General features: G+C 47.7%; 1 protein-coding gene across 2 annotated transcripts in view; it reads right to left on the minus strand.

Annotated features, from left to right (window-relative positions):
- SLC12A4 (solute carrier family 12 member 4) overlaps positions 1–17,785 on the minus strand; it is a 90,707-nt gene that overhangs the window by 41,909 nt on the left and 31,013 nt on the right. For both annotated transcript variants that reach the window (XM_006121105.4, XM_014572555.3), the window contains exons 2-3: positions 7,128–7,222; positions 3,714–3,845 (exon numbers count right to left, since the gene is read on the minus strand). In XM_006121105.4, the coding sequence (XP_006121167.2) occupies positions 3,714–3,845; positions 7,128–7,222 (227 nt within the window). The remainder of the gene's footprint in view (positions 1–3,713; positions 3,846–7,127; positions 7,223–17,785) is intronic.

Consider the following 17,785-nt stretch of genomic DNA (forward strand, 5'->3'; position numbering starts at 1 on the left):
TTCCATCACTGGAGATTTTTAAGAGCAGGTTACACAACACCTGTCAGAGATGGTTTAGATCAGTGGCTCTCAAAGTGTGTCTCACTAGTGGTCTGTGACCATCTTGCAGATGAGCCACGGGCTCGGGGCTTGACCCTGCCCCAGCAACAAGGAGCCTGCACTGGTGCTCCAGCCCCCCCCCCCCCCCCCGCCCCCGCGGTCGGAATATCAGTGCTGGCTTCCCGCTGCAGGGCAGACGTGAGTCTTGTAGGCTGGATCTGATGTGCAGGGGAAGGAAGCAGCTCTACATGCTGCCACTCCCCCTCCCACCACTCGCTTGGAGGTTTTCCCTGCTGCTCCCCCCACTGGCCAGAATCCTGGCCAATGAGAGCAGCAGAGGGCTCTCTGTCAGGAGTGGCAGAAGACATGGAGCCAGGTAAGTGCTCCCATCGCCCTCACACACACACCTTCTCACCAAGACCCTGTACCCCGAAGCCACTCCTCTCTCCCTCCAAGATCCCCCACCCTCAGGCCGCTCCAGCACCTTACCTCCCTCCAAGACCACCACCCTGCTCCTACACTCTCCCTCCTTCCCAGAACCACCACCCCACCCCACCCCACTCCTGCACCCTCTCTCCCCTCGGACCACCCACCTTCATTCCGCTCCTGCACCCTGCCTCCCTGTCAGACCCCACACTCCCCTGCACCCATTTTGTCATCATTGGTGGCTGGCTGGTGATCTGCGGAAAAGTCTGCATTGAGTGGGGTGGGCCATAGACCAAAAAGTTTGAGAACCACTGGTCTAGATGGTGTTTGGGGGCTGGATTTGATGACCTCTCAAGGTTCCTGCCAGTTCTATGATTTGCTGGATGTATCTGCATATTGTCCAGCAAAAAACATTTAATAATGATAATATTTAAAATCAGAGTGTCAGAGTTTAACTCCCCACCAAGATAAATGGGGATTTCATGCCTCGTTGCTACTGTTTCTTTGTGTCAGTATTTTCACTTCAAAAGGAAAACTAGAAACTTTTAAAAATAAAAACGGGAAGTCTGTAGGAAAATGACATTTCCTCAGCTTCCGGGGGCTCACAATGCAGGGAACTTCCACTATCTTTGCCCATAACTTTGCATTCCTTTTTTAATGACATGAATCAGTATTTCATGTCTTTATTCAACTTCCTAGTTTTGTATTCCATAAGATGCCTGACATTCCCGCCACTTTTATGTTACTATGCCAACTACTGTTAAATTTAAATTACACACAGTGGGTCTTTTACTATAGTACCCTTCACAAAAGACACACTCTAGGCAGAAATTCACTAACTGGAGTTGCAGCATGGATGCTGTATTGAAACACTAGTTCAGGGTAAAGTATTAAAAAGCTGTGAACATGTTAGCCAGAAACTACACTACATAAAGTTAACACTGCAGGTCCCACATCAGGGTAGTAACTAACATGGCTAGGACAAGCCTGTCTTTGTGCAGGCAGATGTGCTAGAGGCTAATGAAGGAACAAGGTTTGAAAAAAAAATCTGTCCTACCCATACAATGAGAACAAAATGTGCTTTAATCATGTCAAGTTCTACTGTGGGAAGACCACAAACTAGGAAAAGTTCTACTGTGGGAAGACCACAAACTAGGAATATGCGAGAGTAACCAGTTAGCATTGCCTTAATAGCATATTTACGAGTTAATTGGTTAACCAGCAGAGCGGCTGGACACTGGCCAGCCAACCAGAGTAGCCCTTTCCTCCTCCTCCATCCCTGCCTGCAGAGGGCTGAGTTGGAGAAGCCCCCCAACCAGCAGGCTGACTGGACGCCAGCCAGTTAACCAATTAAAAGACTGCAATTACATTGTTTAACCAATTAACGTTTTACCTGCATATTTATATCCCTGCCACAAACCACAACGGTGGAGCTTAAAAGGGGTCAACTGTGATAGTGCAGATGAAGGCTCGCTATATGAAATTCACTTTCAGAGCTCGTCTACACTTACCGCACTGCTGCGGTGGCAGTTAGGAAAGCAGCTACCTATGCCACTGGTAGAGATTCTCCCATCAGACCTGGTACTCCAGCACACTGAAGCCCTCCCATTATAGAGCGCTGACTATGCCAGCAGTTAGGAAGGTGTAGCTGCATTGTTCTGGGGATTTCCCACGCCCTGGGTATGTGTTCTACAGAGATCAGCGGGTGGAGAAGACCCAGCCGAAGTGGGTTACACAGTATATGCAGTATTTAAATACAGAATATTTAACACCACTAAGAATGACTGTGCTAGGCACTGACAGCTTCTCAGTTTTCCATCATTGCCTAATCTCTTTCTCAGTGAGATTAGAGACAGCTACCAAATGCTCTGCCTTCCAAAGGGAGAAGAAATGGCTGGCTTCCCCATGACCAGTGAGGTTCCATTTAATCATTAACGGTCTTTAACAATGGCCAAAAAAAGTGTAGTTTACAGGGTTTCATCTACCCTGTTCCCCTACATTATGTAAGAGGGTGATTTCTCCCATTTTTTAGAAGAGACTGAATAATCAACTGAGAGTAGGCAATGTCATAGATTAACAGTATAAGACAACAGCTGGTCATTGATTTTAGTCATTATTCCCAAACTGTTATAGAGATTTCTATAGTATTTAAGAATACACACAGTTAAAGTTATATACCTAAAAGGAAATCCAACTATGTGAAGATATCAAAATGCACAGTTGCCTAAGTAAATTAACTCTGTCCTTTTCATCGTCATAATAATCACAACTCTGAGGCATTTTAATGCTTGTGGTCCCAGATTACAGAAAATTAATTTTTAGTTGGGTTTAGTGATTACTGAAATCAGAGGGGACTCCATGTGGAGTGAGGGTTCTGGAATCGACCTTTGGCATGTTTGGGTTAACATGCATTCTCTTTGAAAGCAAAACAGCAGCCTTCAGTGTTACTGCCTCTCTGTTGTTTCAGTGGGTGCAGATTTCTCTGCGTATGGCAATGCAGGATGACAATAAATTCCAGACTGTTCAAGTTTCACTGCAGTTTAGTTGAAAATCTTTGGCTGAACTTCAGCTTGGAAATCTGCAAGCAAAGCAGCAAGCCCTTTAAGAAGGAAGTTTAGCCTTAATGTGCTGATTTTTAATACCCTGCTGGAGCATATGGCTTGATTTTCAGAGATACTAGATAAAGGGAGATGCTGGTGCACAGCACCCTCAAATCAGGCTACTACCCTCACCTGCAATAGTATTAGAGATGGCCAGGAAAGCCCATCTCCTGCAAACAGGAAACCTTAAACACACACCTTCCACCTCTAAAAATGGCTGTGAAATCAGTGTGATGACTCAGATTAGGTTTCTATTTAAGGTCAATAAAGGTGGCAGAAACAGGTGGCAAGATTTAAACACACGATTTGTATGATGTTGGAAGACTTACTTTCCATCAAACTTCCTGAGAATAATACATACTAAGCCTGTCAAAGTGCACTGAAATGCTTAAGCATTATTTCACACCTTTGATCTTCGAGGGCAATAGCCTCGGTCTAGAAGCAAGACATTACAAGCAACTCACAGTGTTCATTTGGGGGCCAGTTCTGCTCCCAGTGGATCCAGTGGTGAAGGGGTTGGCAGAGTATTAGATCCTTAGACCCAGAGCATTAGGAAATCTGATGAAGCATGAGGAATTTCCACGCTCTCCAGCTGCACATATAAGCAACCTCATTTACCAGCTGGCCACGGAGAGAAGTTCTACTTACTTTTGATACTTTCCTCCTTGAGCCGTCAGCATTTTCCGCCTCCTCATGTTCCTTGGCTCCTTGAGTGAGATTTGTGTAGTTGACCAACTTACCAAGCAGAGAAGATACCTTTGGTCGTATATCCAGTTCCTCCTGTGGAGTAAAACAGCACATGTAAGCCAAAGCAATCAGAAAGAAGAGGAGGCTCCTATAGCTCCCTGGAAGGGCTGGAACTTTTGGTATACTCGCTGGAAGAGGAGGCAATAGAATAAATATTAATTTTGTCTGATTTGGCTAACGGACATTTGGGTTTTGAAAGCAGACTTAGGAAGGGTTTACTGTCACAGGAAGTTTAAGACAGAGGGGACTCACCTTCCACTTGTGAGGCACTAGCATTGAAGCGCAAGGAAAAAGAACTCTAAATTCCAGGGCTGCGTCTAGACTGGCAAGTTTTCCGCAAAATCAGCTGCTTTTGCGGAAAAACTTGCCAGCTATCTACACTGGCCGCTTGAATTTCCGCAAGAACACTGACTTCCTACTGTGTGAAATCAGTTCTTCTTGCGGAAATACTATGCTGCTCCCGTTCAGGCAAAAGTCCCTTTTGCGCAAAGCTTTTGTGCAAAAGGGCCAGTGTAGACAGCTCAGATTTGTTTTGCGCAAAAAAGCCCCAATCACAAAAATGGTGATCGGGCTTTTTTGTGGAAAAGCGCATCTAGATTGGCACGGACGCTTTTCCGCAAAAAGTGCTTTTGCAGAAAAGTGTCCATGCCAATCTAGACGCTCTTTTCTGCCAGTGCTTTTAACGGAAAACTTTTCCGTTAAAAGCATTTGCGGAAAATCATGCCAGTCTAGACACAGTCCAGGATTGCAGGAAAGTGAACAATTTGCAGTTGGTTAATACACATATCATGGGTTAACATTAAAAAAAAAATTCTTAGTTCTTCAAATAAGCCACAGATCTGGTGGCCAGAGCCCCAACCACAGCAGTGTTATGGGCACATCCTGGTAGATTTAATATCAATATCCTAATTCAGGGCCTTAAATAGGCTTGAGGTAGGATAAGCCACACAAAACGTATATGTTTGTTTGAAGGTCTCATAATTCCCTATCCCTAGATTCCCCACATCCAGCAGTGTCCCTCTTACTCTGTGGTTGTCTTTGAAGGTAGAGCATGCCCAGATGTTGGTATTTTGCACCAATGTGCTCGAGGGGCAGACAGGCACATACCCATATTGCAGCTTCATCCTATCTTCTGGGGGAATGTGGTAGAAGTGAGCCAGTTGTTTCATTTTGACACCAGCTGGGATCTTTCGCGAAGTGATTATAGAGTACTTTGATAACTCACTCTTATAGTGTCTCCTCTCTGTATTCTCTCTGCATTCTTTCCTGTATTAGCTCTGTAAAACAGTTCTGTTGTCCTGAAATTTCTGTTCTGCATCTCCTTTCATGCTCATCCCACACACAGAGCACACCTGGCAGGCTTGCATTTTCTCAAGTGCTTATGCTACTACTGTAATAACTAAAAATCAGGGAAATCGCCAGAAAAGTCAACATACTCAGTGACACCAACCTCAGCCATCACGCAGACTCCACAAGCCCTGCAAATATACAAACTCCCTTTGTTCTAACACAGCCACCCACAAAGCTCCCAATCCCACTCAAAAGCAAACTCCAGCCAGAATAAGGTCTCTTTCCTGGCAGACTTGAGACAGGCTCTGGTTTGTTATCTGTCCACGAATCAGTGAGAGGTCTCAGTTAAGCTTTTGCTTAGAGTGAGGGGAGTAGAAATTAGAAGTTTGCATTGTGACTGGTTCCATCTTACAGGAACTAGACTTCCTCAGCACAAGCCTCTATATTCTGGCTCAGCATCATGGAAACAGCTTGTGCTATCATAGAGCTGTTGTGACCTGATGGAGCAGTCACTCAGCAGCAACTAATCTAAATGGCCTGTTGGGAATTGGAGAGTTTAGGAAAGCTCAGAATGTGCCCTCTCATGAACCGAAGTAACAGGATGGAGGCTGAGAATTCTCCCTTCAAGAAAATGTCAAGGGTTCTTGCTTCTTTGAATTCTACGGGAGTGGTACAAACAACAGGCAGCACTATAATAAGAGACAACTGGAAGCAAATGGGAAGATTAATGGAACCTGACACTTATATCAGGGTTCTGGAAGTACTAACTTCTTCTCTATACAAAATACACAAGTTCCAAGAGGAGTACCTGTATGTTAGCCACCTGAGTAGCCTGATTCAGAGGAACCCTACAGCCATAATTACAATTGAAGATAGGAACTCCAGGACCAATGAAAATTAAGACTGCTAAATAACCAACTTTAGGCACTAAAATCTGAAAATTCTGCCCTTCATATACAGAGCTTCCCATTTCAGAAATACAGCCTTCCCCATGCGAATTGATGTCTTTCTATCCCAGCCGTACAAAAAACAAAACCCGAACAAGTAGACAAACAGTTGTACTGGTAGGAAGTGATTCCTCCAATCTTATGCGAACCTCAAAACATCCTCTCAGCATGTCAAACTTGCTAAAGAGCTATGACAGACCACCTAACACTTTAAAACAATTTTTAAAAGGCACGAATGGTGTTAAAGTATCTGGCTCATTGACTTTAGATGGGAACTAGGCATCTACTGCCAGTTGTAACTTCAAAAGCTGCCCAGGTTGAATCTCCCATGTGTGGTACCCTCGGGACCTGAGTGGTCCCAAATCACAGAGTTTTCCAGACAAGGGGATGTCAAGGCTCTGCCTGGCTGTAGGCTCTGCTCCTGGCTGAGGCTGCGCTCAGTGCCACCTGCCCCACTGTCTGCAGCCCTGCACCGAGCCAGCATCCCCCACTGTGCCAACCCTGGATTGTGGCTGGCCCCTGGGTTGTGTGCAGCCCTGGTTTGGCCTGCACACCCAGTTGCTGACCCTACTGACTCCAGCCCTGGTCGGGGCTGCGCTCCCCACAGCCAGCTCCAGCCAGGACTACACTCCTGGCTGCTGACCTTGTTATCTCTGGGGCCACGGCCTTCACCTCGCCAGCCCCAACCAGGGCTGCACCGTTCCTTCCCTTTTCCAGCAGCCTCAACCGTGGCTGTGCTCTTGGTCGCTGGCTCCGCTGCCTCCAACCCTGGCCAGGGCTGCGCTCCTTGCCATCAGCCCTGGCCAGGGCTGTGTTCCCTGTCATGCCAGTCCTGCTGGGGATGGGCTCCCCACCGCCACCGCGGCCCGGGCTGCATTTCTGAACATGGCCAGCCGGGGCTTTCTGGTTCAGCAGTATCTGTGGTCCAGCAGAATCCTGGATTTCAGAGGATTCAACTTGTAGCTTCCATCCCCATCTTTCACTGATGAGAGAGTTAAAGACCTCAGCTCCTATTTTCTGTAACCTACTCTCAAGGATGCTCATGTCCAGTGGTCTGGAAAGGAAAGCTAAACTTTACCTCAAACAAGGCCAAGTTTCTGTCATAATAATCGCTTCCCTTGCCAGCTTCAGAACTGTTGAGAAAAGGGCTGTTTTCTTTATGGTTGCCATGACCTGCAGGGAGAATAAAGAAGAAGTTTGTGGTAAGTTTAGCATGGAGCATGTCAACTCTTCAAGGAAGACAGGAATGAGCTGTTCTAAACAATTTTTAAAATCCCAGGTTTTGTTCAGCATATAAATGTAAACGGCCCAACTGTGTTATATTTGATTTACCATGACACAGAGAAATTGAAACAGTTATTGATTTTGCTTTGAGTGGTGAGCGCAATCTTTTTTGAGAAAGACAAGAAGTAACACAAAACTATCCAGAGGGGAAGTTTACAGGTGGGACTGCAGCCAAAATGATGTCTTGGACCTAATAACCTTGACAGTTTCCTTTCTAAGTTCTTTTACTAGAGTACTATGATAAATAAGAAAAATCAGAGGTAGAAAATACCGATGATTTGCAACACGATTTTCTGTTTAAGCAATATTATTTAATATTATATTAATCTGTTAAGCAAATTATTTTCCTTCTATTTTATTGCAAACTCTAAATGATGTAAACAAATATCCACTTTCTCATTTACAGTAAACCCTTCCCTTTCATGTTGTTTTTGTTCATTAAAAATTACAGGCTCTTTGGAATAAAGATTCTTCTTAAGAGTCTAAACTAGCAGCTAGCACATTTGGATGCTGTACAAACAAATAATTCATTGCTTTGATATACTGTATAATGTGAAAGAAAATTTAGCATAGCACAGAGGACCTATAGAGAGTTTTAAAATAGTTTCAGTATCAAAACATTTTAAGGGTACTTTGGCATAAAATGATGTGACATTGTGCACAATGGAGCAATGGTTCAAGTTTTCAGAAACTCTTAGCATCTGCAGCTGCCATTAGAGCTATGGGTGATCAGCATTTCTTAAATTCACATCTGTCATGGCTCCTTCCCCACTCTGGCATGATAAATGCAGAAGTGGGGGCCAGCAAGTGTACCCCAAAGCCTTATCTACCAGGCTTTGGTATAAAACTTCCCCCCAAGATCTTAAAACCCTAGATCTTGGGAATAAAACTTCCGCTGCCACCACCCAAATGTTGATAAAGAAATCAGGGGAAAGATCATTTGGGAAATCTTACCCCTAAAACAAAAATCAGGGTACACCATTAACCACTGCCAGGTTAATAAAAAGAAAAGAAAGAACTTTTATTATTACAACAATATTTCTGTTGCAAACATAATGACTAGATAGGGAGGTAACAAAATATACTCATGGAGAAACTCCATGGGCCTAGAACTTAGTTACAAAGAAAAGCCAAAACATCTTTTAAACAGTGCCAGATCTCAGATCCCATACCTAATCCATAAAACAATAAAACCTAACGAAACTACCTAAACTTTACCCTACTTACAGAAAATGAAGAATGGTATCTTGGAGAGAGAGAGACATGCTTGTCCCTCTCTGTAGCTGCAGAGAACTCTCTGAGACAAAAGGGAGAAAGGGAAAAAACCCAAATTCCTTTGTCCCAGTTTGAAAAGTCCCACCTACATTCCTATTGGTCACTCCACCTGGCTAGGTGTAGTTAACCCCTTAATCCCCAGGCTGCTGGCTAACCCTCATAATCATGACAACGTCTTTTCTTTTGTACTCTGAACTGTATTCCATGGGTTTCCAATACATAGGCATAGGTTTTTACAGATTCATGTCCCTAAAAGAAAACAAACAGAACCTAAAAGATATTCTAGTCACTTTTTTCAGAAAACTGAACTACTAAAGAAAGTGACAGAATAGCAAAGAATATCTAAACAGAAAGATATCCTACAAGTTAAAAGGGAAATGTGTGTTGAATTTGTAAGGAAAAAAAAGAAGATTGAGAAGTTGAAAACATCTTTCAAAAATTAGATCTTACAACTAATTCAACAGTGGTTAAAGCAATTTAAATCAACTGGGCTAGCCTCTGTTGAATAAGCACTATGTAAGTGCAGGCATCTATTTCAATATAATGAAACCTGGACACATTTTACAAAATTACAAAACCTGGTAGCATGTAGCTGGCAAGCCAAGCGGAAGCCTCCTCTTTATGTGCAGCATCACATGATTCAAGTGTGTTTAAACATTCAGCATGTTTAGCTGGATAATTATTATAATGAAAAGAATCAGTTCATATCTTTCCATTTCAGTACAATTCTCATCTTGGAAGGCATGGGAAAAAGCACAGCTGTTTGCTGCAAAGTAGAGACATTGTGTATCCACTTGTTTTAGTTAGTAAAAGCAAAACTCACAAGCAGATACTCTCATGTAGGCAAAGCGATTTGGTTTATCCACTGAAAACAACTGATTGGGTGGCCCTTTTGTGCTGGAATTAAGTCCTGATTTCAACAGGTGGCCTCTTAACACCCATCAGGAAGATTGGCACCTTCAGATCCAGCACACACCTCTGCCACTTGAGCTAATGGAGGAATGGGTAGCAGAAGTATGTTGTCATCCTAAAATTGTTGATAAACTTAGTCATCTGGTTTCCTCAGTTTGCTTTCAGTAATCTTGAGTTCTGTTCAGGCTTTGCAGGGGAATGTGTTCTAGCACAGTGATTCCCAACCCTTTTTATACCAAGGTCCAGCAAATCCATTCACAATCTTTTGGTGGTCTGGTAACATTTTATTTGCATATGTGCATATTTATCATCCAAATAATGAATATGCAAATATGCAAAGAAAATGCTACTGGTCTGCCAAAGCCCCAGTCCCCAGAATCCCCCAGTGTCAGCCCTAACCCATAGAGCCCTCCACTACTCCCCAGCACCAGCCACTGACCCCAGAGACCCCGGCACTCAACCCCTCAGTGCCAGCCTCCCATCCTCAGAGCTCCCCAGCGCCAGTCCCTCATCCCAAATACCTCAGTGCCAACCCCTGCCCCTTAGAGCCCACCACCACCAGAGGCCCCCAGCACTAGCCCCATCCCCAGAAACCCCAATGCCTGCTCTTCCCCCTCACCTAGCCCTGTGCTGCCTCCCAGCCACCATCTGAGCGCTGCTGCCCGGGTCATGGCTGCTCTAAGGCTGCCATGCAGGACTCCATGTGGCCCTCCCGCCATTAAGCGACCTGTTCTTCCGTGACTGGAAGAGACCCCACCCCTACCTGTCTGTCTGAAGGGCCAGGCAGGACACGTCTCTTCCACCAGCTGCAGCGGGAGAGGAGGTGCTGGGCAGTGTATCCCAGCCCTGGCCCTCAAGAGTCGCCGTGGGCTGGCGGTTGGAAACCACTTCTCTAGTAAACACAAACTCTTCTGTCCCTTCCACACCTCCATGACTGACTTCTGCCTCGACTCCACCAAACTGTCCCAGTCCTGTCTCTCCCCTACCCCACCCAGCTATTTCTAATTTCACCACCACCACACCCAGCCCCTTACACTATCCATCTCTTCCCCCACATCTCTCATCCCCACTGGCTCCCAGCCCTAATCTCCCATCATCTTCATCCCCTTAATGCCACTCTCTTTGCCTAGCCAGTTCCAGTTCTCCCCGACGACCCCAGCTTCTAGTCTTCCCTCCCACCTCACTGGTTCTCAGTCCATTTCCCACATTGCAATCCCCATTTAATTTCCCTCTCCTCTCCCACCACCTTCCAACACAGTGTCCACTCCAATTTACTCCCTTTCACCTTAGATCAAATCTGTCTCCTTTGCGATCAGGTTCAGAGCATAGGACAGAGCCTCTGTCAGTTCAGGTGCCCAGCCCCAACAGAACTTGCAACAGCTCCATTGCAGAGAAAGTCCTATTTAGCTCATGGTGTGCCCAACAGATGGGTCTTCAGAGGAATGCAGCTCCTAAAAATCTAAGAAATCTCTACTGAGCATGTTTGTTAATTTTTTTCTGAAGTTTAACAATTTTGGGGCAGATTTTCAAGGGGACAGTACAAAGGCACATTCATGGTACAAAAGCTACCCCCTCAACCGGTTCAAATCCCCGCCCTAAAGTTTTGGGGACAGAGGCTTTTCAAAGAAAACGTCATCTGAATATTTTAATATGACAGCATTTTGTCACCTCTAATTTAATCCTCAACTGTTTTGGCTGAAAATTTACGAAAAAATCCCAACTGAGACCGTCACTCAGCATGGGAAATTTCAGCCCCAATTGTTTAAGTTTGGCAAAGATGTAAATATTTGAAAACAAGGATTTATGAGAAGTGTTGAGCAACTTTAAGAGGCAGTGCTGCTAGACTGGTTTACAATATGCAGCGCTGGCAGACCCCAGTCATCTGTAGGCAGCATCAAATCTGGGACCTCAGTGCCACTAAATGGGATAATACACCACCTGCAGAAGTCACAAAGCAGTGACTGTGTATATTATAAATGAGCCTCTGAACTGTATACGTCCACTTGTCCAGTGCCAGCCACATTTTTGGTCCCATTTCAGCCCCCTTCAAATACTGAACACTTCCCCAATAATAACCAAAAGCTTAGAGGTTTATGGTCAAGTTCACCACAAGGACATGTTATTTTAACCTCCATCAATCCTTAGATTTGGCTACTTACAGAGGCAGAGTGCTGTATTTGTTATACTCTCACTGGGAGTATGGATATATCAATGTACCAGAATCACCTTCAGCATAACAACTCTTCTTGAGCAATCTGTACATTTCAGCTGGGATTAGAACACCCTAACGATCTCTTTTCATCTGGTTTTTACTTGCTTCTAGTGTCCTGAGTAACACCAAATAAACTGCCCCCATTTCTGCTACGAAACAAATACATTTGTAGAGCAATTGTCTAATAATGTACAGTGCAAAGTAATTTTCACAGGGCTTGCCACACTGGAATAGAGCATGAGTGTTCTGTCTGCCTCATGTAGGTCTGGCAAAATATAGCCTGTGGGCCACATGAGGCCTACCAAGCTGTTAGATCCAGCCTGTGGGAGTCTCAGACAGCTCCCTGCCTCTCCCACTCCCACCCAAGCACTTCGAAAAGCTTCCTGCAGGACTCTGTGAATGCTGCAAGCCCAGAGCTGGGGGTGAGAGGCTTCCCACACTGCCCCTATTCCCGGCAGTACTGCAGCTTCCATTGGCCACAAACCGTTGGCAGGATAGGCAGCATATGAAGTACCCTTCCTCTCCCCAGCCCCCAGCATTCAGTTCAGTTCATGGCCTCTGTAGTTGCTCTCAGCATGTGAGAGGCATGGAAAGCAGAAACCCTGGTAAAGGAACCTGCTGGTCTGCTGACCAGGAACTGTCGAGGTAAGCACCTTCTGGCCAGAGGCTGCCTCTGGCACCCCAACCCTTTCATGCCCCCACTCTTTATCCCCTTCCTGCACCCCTATGCCACATAACCCAAACGTGATCAGGAATAGTCAACACGGATTCACCAAGGGCAAATTGTGCTTGACCAATTTGATTAGCTTCTGTGATGAGGTTACTGGCTCTGTGGACATGGAGAAGTCAGTGGATGTGATGAGGTCTCCCACAATATTCTTGCCAGCAAGTTAGGAAATATAGATTGGATATAGGGACTGTCAGATGGATAGAAAGCTGGCTAGATTGTCAGGCCCAACGGCTCGATGTCTGGTTAGTGGTTGGTTTCAAGCAGAGTGCCCCAAGGATCAGTTCTAGGGCCGGTTTTGTTCAACATCTTTATAAATGACCTGGATGAGGGGATGGATTGCAGCCTCAGCACCTTTGCAGATGACACTAATCTAGGGGGAGAGGTAGATACGTTGGACTGTAGGGATAGGGTCCAGAGTGACCTTGAAAAATAGCAGGATTGGGCCAAAAGAAATCTGATGAGGTTCAACAAGGACAGAATCCCAAGCACTGTTACAAACTGGGGACCAACTGGCTAAGTAGCAGTTCAGCTGAAAAGGACCAGGGGATTACAGTAGATGAGAAGCTGGATATGAGTCAGTGTCCCCTTGTAGCCAAGAAGCCTAATGACATATTGGGGTGCATTAAGAGGAGCATTTCCAGCAGGTCTAGAGAAGTTATTATTTCCCTTTATTTGGCATTGGTGAGGCCTCATCTGGAGTATTGCGTCCAGTTCTGGGCCCCCCACTACAGAAAGGACGTGGACACATTAGAGGGAGTCCAACGGAGGGAAACCAAAATGATTAGGGAGCTGAAGCACATGACCTACAAGAAGACACTGAGGGATCTGGTCTTATTTAGTCTGCAGAAGAGAAGAGTGAGGGGGGATTTGATAGCAGCCTTCAACTTCCTGAAGGGAGGTTCCAAAAAGGAAGGAAAAAGGCTGTTCACAGTAGTAACGGACGGGAGAACAAGGAGCAATGGTCTCAAGTTGTGGTGGGAAAGGTCTAGGTTGGATATTAGGAAAAACTATTTCACTAGGAGGGTGGTGAATCACTGGGATGGGTTCCCTAGGGAGGTGGAGGAATCTCCGTCCCTAGAGGCTTTTAAGTCCCGACTTGACAAAGCCCTGGCTGGGATGATTTAGTTGGGGTTGGTCCTGCTCTTCTGCCCCCCCTCCCGGCCCCAGGGCCCTTAAAGGGGCATGGGCTGGCTATGGTGCCCGTGCCAGGTGCAAGCCTGCCAGCACCCAGCCAGCAGACCCTGCACCTGCCACGGCTCGAGCCAGCCACCCGCTGCCATCCAGCTCTCTGCCTCTTCCCGGGACCAGGCTGGCAGCTCCCGGGAGCCTGCCCAGGTCCGCAAGAGGCGGGCACCCGCCTGGTCTAGTGAAGACATCGTGGACCTCATCCACGACCTCCGCACTAGGCACAGGAAAGTGGCCATCTAGGGCAGGATAGCTGCCAGCCTGGCCACCCAGGAGCAGGTTTGCATGAAAATCAAGGGGGTCCACTGAGACCCCTGACCCTGAGCCCTGAGCTTAGAATGGCCGTACTGGGTCAGACCAAAGGTCCATCTAGCCCAGTACCCTGTCTGTCAACAGCGGCCAACACTAGGTACCCTGGAGGGGATGGACTGAAGACAATGACCAAGCCATTTGTCTCGTGCCATCCATCTCCAGCCTTCCACAAACAGAGGCCAGGGACACCATTTCTACCCCCTGGCTAATAGCACTCCATGGACCCAACCTCCATCACTTTATCTCACTTCTCTTTAAACTCTGTTATAGTTCTAGCCTTCACAGCCTCCTGCAGCAAACAGTTCCACAGGTTGACTATTTGCTTTGTGAAGAAGAACTTTCTGTTGTTCGTTTGAAGCCTACTACCCATTCATTTCATTTGGTGTCCTTTAGTCCTTATATTATGGGAACTAATGAAGAACTTTTCTTTATGCATCCTCTCCACACCACTCATGCTTTTATAGACCTCTATCATATCCCCCCTCAGTCTCCTCTTTTCTAAGCTGAAAAGTCCCAGTCTCTTTAGCCTCTCTTCATATGGGACCTGTTACAAACCCCTGATCATTTTAGTTTCCCTCCCCTCTCCCACCCTCTCTCTTCCCCTCTCCCACCTCCTTTTCCCAGTCTCCCCGAGTTTTGTTCAGTAAAGAGTGTTTCTATTTTTGAACACACGTGTCCTTTATTTTGTACATCAGGAAGGGGGGCTAGGGAGGGGTAAATGGAAGGAGGTGAGGGAGGAACGGAGTACGAGCCCCCGATGGGGAGGACTGGGCTGGCTCTGCGGGCTCCTCGGGGTGGAAGCTCTCCTGAAGCCCCTTGATTGACACTCCCCCCCCCCCCCCGGAAGGCAGCCTGCGGCAAGTGCAGCCGGGCTGATGGCCAAGTGCTGTGATGTGCCGAGTGTGGGCACTCAGGGCACTCCAAGGCAGGACTGCTTTGCAAGCGGGGAACCCCTGAGAACTGTCTGTCCGGGGTGGGGGTTGGGTCCCTTTAAGCACAGCCCTCGGCTAGCCTGAGACAGCAGCTCCACACTCTAAGTCCTAATCTGATGCCCTGCCGGCACTGCTTCCGGCCATCCTTAACCTCGGTTCAGGGTCCACTCAGTGTGGACGTGCTAGTTCAAATTAGCAAAACGCTAATTCGAACTAGTTTTTAAGTCTAGATGCGCTAATTCGAATTAGCTTAGTTCGAATTAACTAATTCAAACTAAGTTAGTTCGAATTAGTGCTGTAGTATAGACATACCCCCTCTTAGCTGGCTCTGTCCGTGGAAGATGCAGGGTGTCTGTTGGCACCCTCAGGTATATCAGCACAGCCTTTTGTTTTCATGGACACCTGCTGCTGATTGGATTTATTTTCCAGTGTGACCACTTTCCTTTGTCAATTTCACAACTTTTTGATTAGCATTAGGCTCAATATGCAATTGGACTACCACTGTGAAGCAGACAATACACAATGGCCAGACAGGGAAATAAAGAGTCTATTATCCCGTGCTTGAAGGGAACTGGCCCAATGTCACCTGTTGGTGATTTGCCCTCCCTTCAGAACAGTTTTCAGCAGGGCTCGACAAATCCACTTATCTACTCGCCCGTGGCGAGTAGATTTCAGCCAGTCAGCCCGTTCACAGCAGTTCGCACATGCGCAGTGTGGGGCTGGCGAGTGGTTTTCGCTGCGATTTGTCGAGACCTGGTTTTCATTATATATTTAGAGCTTTTTAAATATTAGTCTTACATGCACATCACAATTATGACAAGCAATGGGCTGCTGGCTCTCAGTACAGACCTCACGCTTTGGTGAGGTACTATACTTACATCTGACCCACTGGATCCCTGTTAAGTTCTAAACCCTCCCTTTGCCCTCTGCCAGGTGGTATCAAGAAGTCCCAAGATGTCACACACTCCTAGTTGAGAGCTATCCCAGGGTACTCTACCCAATACAGCAATACAGGCAGTCCCCGACTTACGCGGATCCGATTTATGTCGGATCCGGACTTACGAACGGGGCTCTCTCGCCCCAGAGGTCGAGGTGGCGGATTGCTACCTGCGAGCTCCGGGGCGAGAAAGCCCGGTTTGTAAGCTGCTCCGGTGCCCCTCGTCTGCTGGAGACCGTCTCCAGCAGACCAGGGGCACCGGGCGGGTTCCCGCGCTTCTGAGGCTTTGCCAGAGCAAAGCCTCAGAAATGCGGGGAACCGCCGCTGCTGCCGCTTCAGTCCCATGCCTGTGGTCTGCTGGGGACCGTCCCCAGCAGACCACAGGCACCGGGACTGAAGCGGCAGCCGCGGCGGGGTCCTGCGCCTCTGAGACTTTGCCAGAGCAAAGCCTCAGAGGCGCAGCACCCCGCTGCCGCTGCGGCTCTGCTCCCCGTGTCCCTGGTCTGCTGGGGGGGGGGGGGGCGCAGCTAGTGTGCCCCCCCCCCAAGCAGACCAGGCTTTTGTTTTGGACCCTGGGGCAGAGCAGCTGGGGCGCTGCCGATTGGTCCTGCAGCGCCACTCTGGGCACTACTGGACCAACCCGGCAGCACCCCCACTGCTCTGCCCCAGGTCCTGATTCAGCCGCTGCTGGTCAGTTTCAGCAGCGGCTGAATCAGGATGCCTGGGGCAGAGCAGATGGGGTGCTGCTGGGTTGGTCCAGTAGCACCGAGGAGCGACGCTACTGGAGCAACCCAGCAGCACCCCAACTGCTCTGCCCCAGGCATCCCCAAGTCAGCTTTTGCTGAAACTGACCAGCGCTGACTACAGGAAGCCCGAGGCAAAGTTGCTCTGCCCCGGGCTTCCTGGAATCAGCTGCTGATCAGTTTCAGCAGCAGCTGACTTGGGGACGCCTGGGGTTCTTAAGTTGATTCTGTATGTAAGTCAGAACTGGCGGTCAGTTTCAGCAGCGGCTGAATCTGGACGCCAGTTCCGACTTACATACAGATTCAACTTAAGAACAAACCTACAGTCCCTATCTTGTACGTAACCCGGGGACTGCCTGTAGTCCCGGTGTAGATAGGACTATACTGACAACACTGTGCTTTTGTCATCTTAGTGATTATGCTGGCAGAACTCCTCCTGTCGCCTTTAGCAGCATCTGTGCTAAGGGCCCCGGTTGGCATAGACCAGTGGTCTCCAACCTTTTTAATCACAAGATCACTTTTTCAATTTAAGTGCAATGTAAGATCTATCTCAAACCCAAAGACCCTTGCCCGGCTTCCTTCTCCCATTTCTGAGGCCCTGCCACTGCTCCACCCCTTCCCTGAGGCCTCACCCTACTCACTCCATTCCCCTTCCTTCCCAAATCTCATTCTCTTTCACCAGGCAGGGGTAAGGGGCCGGGGTGCAGGCTCTGGTCTTGTGCCAAGGGGTTTGGAATGTGGGAGGGGACACCCTGAAGGTAGGGAGGTGGGGTGGGTTCTGGAGTGGCCTAGGGGATATGGCACCAGCATCTGGCACACAGGGTGGTGGACTCAAATCCCATCACCACCCCACTCAGGCAGCAACCTGGCAGCCAACATCAGTTGCCCTAGGGATGGAGCTGGCTCCTGCATTAGGAAGGCAGGATAAGGGATGCCCAGAAGATAAGGGGGTGGGATGGGTTCTAGAGTGGCTAGGGGGTGGAGCACAGGGTGGTGGACTCAAGTCCCCAACCCCGCCTTGGCAGCTCAAGTCCCATCTCTACCCACCCGGGGAGTGACTGAACAGCCAACACAGAGTAAGGGACCCTCTGAAGGTAAGGAGGTGGGCTGGGTTCTTGTGTGGACTAGGGGATAAGGCATTCACCTGGGGGCCATGGGTTTGAGCCCCACCCACCCTGGGAGCAGCCAGACACCTGCCCTACAGATGGAGCTCA

The sequence above is a fragment of the Pelodiscus sinensis genome, chromosome 12 (genome assembly GCF_049634645.1).
Source record: "Pelodiscus sinensis isolate JC-2024 chromosome 12, ASM4963464v1, whole genome shotgun sequence".
NCBI lineage: Eukaryota > Metazoa > Chordata > Testudines > Trionychidae > Pelodiscus > Pelodiscus sinensis.